Here is a 9,748-nt window from a genome sequence, read left to right as displayed (position 1 = left end):
TGGTTTGTAAACTGCACAATTTCTTGGTAAATAAGACGCATCAACAGTAACAAACCTCAGAATGTAACCAAAAGTGTCGCACATTTCTTTTTGGCTGCTTCTTTTGTGCTGCTCTTGACTCGAGAAGACGAGTCATTGTTGCCAGCAGGTGTGACCTCGGCCTGTTAGCAACACTTGACTGGTTGTTTTTTAGGCTGATGAAGAGGCAGTAGAGCTGTGACTGTATGTTCTGGGTGTGTGTAGACGACTATTTCAAAGTAAAAGGAAAACATATCTTGAATAAGAAAACATGTGATTATTTCCTTATTTATAATTATTAAACAGCAAAATATGTTATATATTAGGAATATAAAACAGGTGTTAAGCCGAGACACAACTGTTCACTGGACCCGATTTTAAACCATATTGTGTTCAAAATACCGTCAAACAAAAACTTCCAAGTCCAGTCTGAGCTAAAGCACTTTTTTAATTCAATTTTGATGAAGTATTTTGACAATTTCTTCAAATTTTTAGGAACATTTTAGTTTTTAGTTGCTTTTTAAAGAAGTCTACTGTATCACTGTAATTATGGGTTTGTAGTTTTTTCCCTTTTAAATTCGTTTTTTTAATGTATTTATTTATTGTATCTCTAGAAACATTTAAATTCGGCTTTTTAATCTTTTTTGTAAGGTGTCCTTGAGTGCTGCGAGACATGCCTTAAAATAATATATGTTAACCCTCGTGTTATCATAGGGTCAAGGTGACCCGAAGGCCAGAAAACAAATATATTTCAGAAACCCCTTTCGAGGTGTCAAGGGTCAAGATGAACGACCTCCATCACTGTATATGTATTCATGGTCCAGAGACAACACAAGGGATACTTCAAAGACATTTCCTCTCAGGCCTTTCGGGTCACCTTGACCCTTAGATAACAAGAGTTTAATATTATTTTGTAGATTTTAACCAATATTTCTCAAGTTTTCCCTCCCATTTTCTCTCTTCAGTCTCGGTCAGCATCGTCTCCCTCACTCTCTCTCGCCCACACATCAAACCTCTCTCTGCACACACTCGTCTAAAAAGTTCATTTGTCAAAACTGCACCTTTTTTCTTTTTTACACCCCTAATTGGTTTGAGGTCGTACAGACCCGTCGATCAAAGATGACCGACCGCCATCGAAGAGAGAGGAGCCCATTTTGAAAAAATAAAAAATAAAAGTTTAAAGAAATCCTTCTCTGGACTAAAACGCTCCGTGAACAGTCCAGTGGTCTCATTAAATGGCGTCCGGAGCGGCGCCGCCTTTGATTAATCTTAAGACTTAATGAGTCCGTCTTGAGCCGCTGTGATGTTCCCGACGAAGGAGGTGAAAAACTCGCTCGCTATTCCTTCTTTTCATCCGTCGGCCATGTGAGAGGAGACCTGTTCAGCCCACAGAAGACTGGGAGGAATCAAAGAGAATAGCGGAGACCTGTTTAATAATTTATTTGCATATGATTATCGTAAAAATACTGAAAGAGAAAATGCTTGTTTTTGTTCCGGAATTTTTGCCTTTTTTTCTTTTTTCCTTTGTACAATCTATCACACCTTTTTTTTTTATATATATATAATTGAACGGCTAAGCCCTCGCCGACCACTCCATTCGTTGTGACATTTAGTTTGACCTTTGACCCCCTCGCCCGTCAAAAACCAACGCGGGTGTAAACAAGGCTCGTGGACGCTGGCTAACGCTGATGACACATACACTGGTATATACAGTTCAAACAGCCGGCGTGCCGAGGAATATACATGTCGGGAAGAGATGAGGTTTCACATCAGTGTTTCTAGGTCGGGTCGCTAATAAGGTCGTAGCGCCGTCATCACACGGACGGTGACCTTTTTTTAATTCTCGCTGAGCCGTCACGGCCAGAGTGAGATACACGACACGGATCATGATGAACGGGTCAGTTCCACACATTCACGCTCAGAGGTTCCGAGCTTTCTACCCGTCACTCGCTCATGTCGGATCAGTCTGTCGTCTTTAAAACAAGTTAGCACCTGATGTCGCTAAAACGTCAAAACGTTCGCACGCATTAGCGCGACACGTGATGAAGTACAGTTGCCTAGTGATGCCGTTTTTATGGTTTGTACACGAGATTTATTAACTTTACAAACTTGAATCCTAAACTAATAGAAGTTTTGTTAGGAGGTGGAAAGAGTAGTCAAATAATTTGACTTAATCGGAGTACATTCTATTTCAATAAAGTGAGTAAAACTAACAAATGGTTAAAAAAAAAGTACTTTAAAATGATGTCATTTTAAATAAGCTTAATTATTTCACCAACACGTGTTAAAAGGCTCTTTATTTAGAAAAGATTCAATGCTAACCACTAATGCTAGCAAAATAAAACACGTCAACAGGATTCATTATTATCTCCATCGTCTTCTTCCCACGGTTCCCATTTTTTCAAGCTAATTTTGTACAATACTTTCCATCAAAAATTTCGGTAAAATGAAGTAACTTTTCCTCTTCGTAATGCTGCGGTGAGAAATGTAGTAAAACCAAAAACGGTATTACTTCCAATAGAAGTTTTGAACATCACAATGGTTACCATAGGTTTTTTGTTTTGAGAAAAACACTTCAGGTTTTGCACTATTGTGAATCTTTTAAACGTATAAAGTTTTTTTTGAATGTCTCTTTAAATCAACCATCGGCAACAAAGCTCGCAAAAATTCAAAATGGCCGACACAGTCATGGTGCTAACTTGTTTTCCGAAACATCAGATTGTCCTTTTTTTTATAAGTTGTAAAAACACAATATGGTAAAAAAAAACAAAACCAAAAAAAACACAGAGCCCCCTGTTAAAAAACCACAAACACCTTTTTACGCAGTAACAGGTCATAATCATTCAAAAAAGATGAAGCGTTTTAAAAAAGCCTGGACGTTAAAGTCCACTCAGCCGCTGAAGCAACAGTTGAGAAAATGGCCGACATGGTCGTCGCTGTCGTGAAGAAGCTTCCACTTTGGCATGCACACGTCCTAGCCCCCCTGTACCCCACCCGTACCCCCCACAGTGTCGGTCCCACCTCGAGATGACACGAAGACTTGGATGCTTTGTACAGAAGAAAATCGAAACACCTACATCTCCCCGACGACACCAGGAAGACTTCATTTCCGAGGAAGCAGATTTGTCATTGTCTTTTAGGAGGAGAAAAAAAAAAAGAAAAAAGAAAAAGAAAGTGGCCTGAAGGTTCTCCAGATGTTTGAAGGTCGTTGAAACTTGGCACTGTCGTAATCGTCCCGCACTTTATGGTCGTCTTTTTGGAGAGGAAGATTCCAAACGGGTTCGGGAAACACATGCAGACATGCAAACACAACCTGAGAGGGGCAAGAAGAAGTTTGGCTTCACCACGATGAACACACACACACACACACACACACACACACACACACTGCAATGAACTGTTCTCTTATTTTTACTGCCAGTCAATCTCCAGATATTTCTGGATGGATCCCCCGAAGTAGTCTTTTGTTTATTTTACATCTCTGGAGCAGAGTTTCTTAGGTAGTCGTATCTCCTTCACACTCTGATGGGGAGGGTTTGGCTCATCTGTTGCCGGACGATCTCCTGACTGCTGCTGTCCGGACTCTTCCTGTTGTGTCCCGGCAGCGTGCCCCCCAGCCGCAGCAGGTCCCTGCCAAACACAGCAGCACACGGGTCAGGTCCACAGCCTCCTTGAATGAAAACACAGCGCTCGTCATTACTCGGCACGGGTCTCTGCGGGATGTTATTGGTTTATAATCGATCTATTATTTATCGGTTATTTCTGGAGTGTTCCTCGAAGATAGTGGTTTTTCATATCCTCCCTCTCTCTCTCTCTCTCTCTCTCTCTCTCTCTCTCTCTCTTTCTCTGTGTTATCGGAGACGACATGTCGGGATCCGTGCTCCGACAAGTCGCCGACTCCTCCCTGAATCCATCCCATACACGCGGTGAATTAATGTGACACGCGTGTGCTGCAACAAACAACACGTTCACCTTCTTCTCCCCCCCGCCACCGCCGTCTCATCAACGACCTAATTAAACGCTTCTCTTCCGTCTCTCATCACTTCATCTCATCCCCTGCTTCTTTTTTTTTTCCCCGCATCAGCGGCTCTGTCCCGTCACCTACATTCCCCGCATCCGCAGCCGGGCATTGTGGGAATTTAAACCGAGGTCAGCCATTACATTTCCACACACAATTAGCTCCGATGAACCCACAATCCTGGCACCGGCGTCGCACCCCACGAAGGAGGGGGGGGGAGCGTCGGTGTGAAGCCGCCAGCCAAGGAGTTGGCAGCGGACCTGGATTGCCGTATGTTTGAGTTCCCGTCTTTTTTTGTGCCCGCCGGAAGAAGGACGGCGTGGTATCGTCAGATCTCTGGAGTGGAGGATGTTCGCTTGATTTATTATACATCAGCGCGGCGCCGAGAAACGACGGCATCTGAAGGAAGACGCTTCGTCTACAAACCTCGTGCCAAGCAAACAAAAAAGTTGAGACAAACACGTCGGCGACAGAAGCGTTCGGGAGCTGCAGGATGAATAAACATGAGGATGCACCTCTAAATAAGTCAACAAAGGCAGATGCCCCCGCGAGGGCAGGCCCGGGTCCAGGTTAAACATCAGGACACCACACGGTTCAGTGGGTCCGGATGAATGGAACGACCTCCTTCTTTTTCACCCTCTTATTCAACGGCTGTGAGGAAGACCAGCGACTCCAGACATCTGCTCGCTTCCTTAGCAGAAGCTCCTGATGTTGCATCTCTCAGATATGAATGTAGATCAGTGCCAGCAGAATGTTCACTGCTTCAATTAACATTTATTTGAATTATTTTTTCAATAGTTTTTTTTAAGCATCATGTTTTTTAGTAGTTCAATATAAAAAGGGTTGAATTTTTCTTTGTTTTCAAAATAATTTAATTTAAAATTTCAGGAATTTTCTAAACGAATATAGTTTGAATTAAAATAATTTAAAGTCACTAAATTCAATATTTTTCAATACATAGCCTTTTTATATAAATAAATATTACATTTAAAACATTTATATTGGAATTATAATCTTAATTTGTTTTAATAATAACAAATAAAATAAAATAATATTATATACAATATATATTGTATTGTATTATATTTCAATATATATTGTAAAATATATAATTCATGGTGGCCCTTTCATACTTACATTTATACAGTGGATTTAAAAACCTACAGATGAATATATATATATATATATATATATATATATATACTGTATATATATATACAGTATATAAACATTAGTTTATTTTTTACATATACAAATAATTAAATGTGATTATTCAATGGAAACAAGACAAAGGTATAATGTGTCTCCATCATCTTCAATTTGAGTTATAAAAGTATTTGTATTGTATAAATGATTGTATAATTTTTTTAAAAACAACAATAATAAGAGCTTAAAAAAGATTATTCATCAGAAAAAGTAAAGGTTTAACATTTAACAAGTTAAATGAATCAATAAAGTTCTACCTTACCTTACCATAAATCTAACCATCTAATATTATAATAGTACTGATAAACTTCTATATGCTTGTAGTATTAAAGAGTATGTATGGTTTTCTTTGTTATCGTGGTAAACAATTATAACTACATCCCAGAATGCATTGCGAGACATAACAGTTACAACGCATTCTATTCTTATTTTGGTAACTCATTGTAAAACTACTACTGTAATACTTGGTGACATCGTGTCTTCAGGTAAAGTCCCAGATGAAAATCACCTCCCAGAGAGGAAGGAACCAACATTGTTGTAATTATTGAGCAAACTATGCATATTTTAAAGCTGCACAAAGTTGTCCCGGGGCCTTTAAAGCCTTTAGTTTCATAATTAATTGTGTAGAAATGTGACAAAAGGTATTTTAAACTCTTCTATGAAACTGTAATTAAAAACTTTTAGTCATTTTCACCAACAACTATTTCTCCAGAAATGACTCCTTTGAATTAGCATCTATCATGGTTACGATATTTAATATTGTCATCATCAAAATAAAGCGAATTATACTTTACTGTATTGGTTTTATTCTACTCGCTAGTAACAGAATGAATTCAGTCAACAGGACGTGTCCAACAACAACATGATGGACATTGAATACAATCATAATAATAGATGCTACGAGGCCTCTTTTCATAAATAAGAGAGTTAAAAATAGTATTAAGAATCATTTATTATAACCTGTTTAATAAAATAAAATATTTATAAAACTGTCATCGTAGCTCCTAGCTACTCGGTTAGCTTCCGCTAGTTTACTTTATTTTGAAAAAAACACTTGAAACACAACAGCACTTAGTCTTTTGGTTTGTGTCAGAGACGACTGAATATGGGGAAGATTCTAATGATTCTACTGAACAGACTATCGGTTGAAAATGTTACTTGTTTAACTTATTCCAGGTTATTCAATAACTGCACATCATCTCAGAGGTTTGTGGCCGGAGTTAGCATCGTGTGCACGTTCTTTATGCTCGAGGGGGATTCATAAATCCGGCGCCCCCTGGCAGCGACATAAATCGGCACCTATGTGTCCAGGCTCGCACGGGGAAGTGTCAGCAGAAAAGAGTCAGATGTCTGTCTGGCCAGGCTCTCCGTGGGTTCACTGGAGTTCAGCCCAAAGCATAAAACACAACAGCAGAAAAGGCTTTGCTCAGAGCCGCCATATTTCCTCGCCGTGACATCTTATTCCAGCGAGCCCGGGGGCGGCCCACGTATACAAAAGACACTTTCACACTAGTTTGAGGAAAACAAATTGTATGTAAGATGTGACTAGTTTGCTCAAACTTTAACGGCTCTTGTCTTCGTCCAAATGACTTTAGGAAGAGTTGGCGGACTGAGAGCTTCTGAGCGAGGATGAGTGTAAATGAAGCTTTTCAAGGCGTTTCAAAGGAACCCGAGCGAGTAAACACAACAAATTTTGAATCTCAATCCTTCTTTTTACTTCAACATCACATCATCTGAACTTAAATGATTCCTGCCGAGCCTCATCTGAAGTTTAAAAACTGAGTATAACCAGCAAAACCCTTCTCAGATTACATCATCAGAACATGAACTTGAACTCGTCAGGTAGAATCTGAACTTGAGGAAGTGGCGACAAAATACTTTTCTTTTGGTTTATCTAGACATGTTAATAACTTTCTTCCGCTGCAGTGAGTTTCAAATGTGTGACACACTTTATGTTAATTCCATGTGAGCGCCCAAGGCTTGTGGACGATTCTTTGTAAAGTCAAAGAAGTCAACGGCTAAATATCAGAGTTGATTCCACCCTCTGTGAATGTTAATCTTACTTATTATGAATTCAGCATAAGATTTTATACAAACGGCTGCTTTTTCTGTCTCTTCTGCTGTCAGATATCTGGACGTGATTGTTTAAATGTCACTATTTAACACAGAGATGTCAAACTAAAGCTCACAAGGGGCCAAATATCTTTTCACAGTCTCGGTCAAGAGCCGATTTATCTTATTTATCTTATTATCATCCTTCACCAAACAAATCAAATCTAGTTACTTCCAACATTAGTTTTACTTTATAACAACTCTATGAATAATTGTTGAAAATGATCATCTGTTCCTTAAACACTGATATCTTAAAAGATACAATATCAACATATCGGCAATTAAATAACTTGGTGGATTTGGCCCCGGGGGCCAAACATTAGGTTTCTTTTATTCTTTAAAGTGCAACTAAATTCCCACTTTACTGCTGATCCTTTGTGCTGATCTTGTAGAAAACACTTCATGTATAAAATAGAGTCTCTTGAGGAAACAGTATCTTTGTAATAGCCAGATGAAGCTGAGGACGGGCAAGAAATTGTACTTTATTTTAAGGAAACATAATGATTAGTTTTAAAGAGTTTATTTAAATGTTGCAATCAAGAAGATTTGGTTAAATACTGTATATAATTATTTAGGGGAAGATTCTATGCTGGACTTGAAAAACGTGTTGGTGTCCTTTTCTTAAAAGTGTAGATTTGTGACACAAAAACCTACGATAAACCAAATCACAACACTTCAAAGAAGAGTTATGAACCATTTTTAAATATTTTCGGGCTCGTAAAATTTCCCAAACACAGGTTCTTGTTGTATGATTTGGCAAACACAAGTGAACTAACAACAACAACACAACAAAGCTCCAGTTTCACTCGGCACTCTGTTATCTTTGAGTTTTTACAGCATCAAAAACAGTCTTTGAATTTTAAAAACAAACTTCAAGCATTGTTGTTTTTCCCTCATCATTCATGTAAATCAATTACATTTTAAAAAACAATTTAAAAGAATTCAGTGAAAAGGTAAATGCCTGTGAAAATGATCTCGGACTCACCCTGAGTAGCTGCTGGTCACCATCTTGAGGCTGCCGGCGTTGCGCAGCAGCTTGTCCAGTGTGCTGACGATCCTTGAGAACTTGGGCCTCAGGTTCCTCTCCTTCATCCAGCACTCCAGCATCAGCTGGTGCAGCACCATGGGACAGTCCATGGGCGGGGGCAGCCGGTAGTCCTGTTCCACGGCCGTCATCACCTGAGACCGGACACAATCGGTCTTCAGCGTCCCGTTTGATGTTTTGTCACATATTCAAAGCTATCTTTCTGTTCCGCGAAACGTTCAAAAACCTTCCCTCGCTTGTCAGTTCGGAGCGGCTCTGATTGATGGGAGCGACAACAAGCGGAGGCTGGAAAACATTCACTCGTTCACTTGATTTCACATGAGCTCAGAGAGGATCCCAGCTCCCCACAATAATAAAGAATAAACGCCACTCGGGAGCAATAAAGCGCTTTTGTGTGCTGCTCCTGCTGAGCGTCCTTGTGATTCTGCTGTTTTTGTCCGAGACGCGCAGAAGCCGTGTTCCTATATTTGTTGACTTTGTTGCTTATTGAGCAGCGACGTTGCTACCAAAGCTGGCGGGAATAAACACTTTAATATTTTCATTATTGCATCTGGCTTTTGTTCTCCAGCTTAAACATACATTGCTTCATTTTCCTCTCTTTTCTTTCCTGCTATCTCCAGTTCTTCTGAAGATACGGATTCCTCAGAGAGCGACGCACGGCTTCGCTATTTTGCTCAGGAAAAGAGGAAGTGAGAGACTTTTCTTTTCTCTTTCAGTGGAGCTGCTGCTGTGTAGTGCAGATAGCCTACAGGTAACAAGCGCCGTGGAAAAAAAACACAAGTCTTTGAGTGTGTGTCTGCGACTGTGTCAGGAGGGAGTTGAGCGGTGAGGATGTGAACAGGGTGAGCCGGCAACTGTTGTAAATAAGGAGGTTATAAGTAGACGACAGGCTCTCGCTGGCGCCGGGAGAAGATTTCTCAACTCTTAACCTACGACAAACCGGATTGTCTCTGATGCATAAATCTACTTTGAGCGATCATTTTGTTGCACAAAAGGTGTACGTTTTATACCCAAAAACACTATAGACATTAAATAGACAAAATAGTATTATTTTAGACCAGGAGCTAAGTTATGAATACGAAAATATCCACATGTTGATACATCGTGATATTCTTTTGCGTGATAGTGAATTGATATTCAACACAACTGTATCGATTATTAAAAATTAAAATGGCAGCAGTTATTACGTCCTCCGCAGTTAAATGAACATTGAAATCCCTGCGATGACTGAGGACGAGAGGATACGGTCGACTTCAGCATCTTTTTAAGTTGATATTTGTACATATTTTGGTTTTAAAACAAATGATTGCAGTTACGACTTCATCAAGAGTCATGTGGTCTCTAAATTC

The 9,748-nt window shown here is 39.6% G+C and overlaps 1 protein-coding gene across 1 annotated transcript in view; it reads right to left on the bottom strand.

The window, feature by feature from the left end:
* Positions 1-1,443: 1,443 nt before the first annotated feature.
* Positions 1,444-9,748, bottom strand: part of ephb3a (eph receptor B3a) — a 45,251-nt gene continuing 36,946 nt past the window's right edge. Inside the window, exons 14-15 of the mRNA XM_087811993.1 lie at positions 8,340-8,533; positions 1,444-3,648 (exon numbers count right to left, since the gene is read on the bottom strand). Coding sequence (XP_087668119.1) covers positions 3,534-3,648; positions 8,340-8,533 — 309 coding nt within the window. The 3' untranslated portion in view covers positions 1,444-3,533. The remainder of the gene's footprint in view (positions 3,649-8,339; positions 8,534-9,748) is intronic.

The sequence above is a fragment of the Callionymus lyra genome, chromosome 16 (genome assembly GCF_982586985.1).
Source record: "Callionymus lyra chromosome 16, fCalLyr1.hap1.1, whole genome shotgun sequence".
NCBI lineage: Eukaryota > Metazoa > Chordata > Actinopteri > Syngnathiformes > Callionymidae > Callionymus > Callionymus lyra.
The sequence above is the reverse complement of the archived record's forward strand: the minus strand, read 5'-3'. Positions and strand labels throughout refer to the sequence as shown.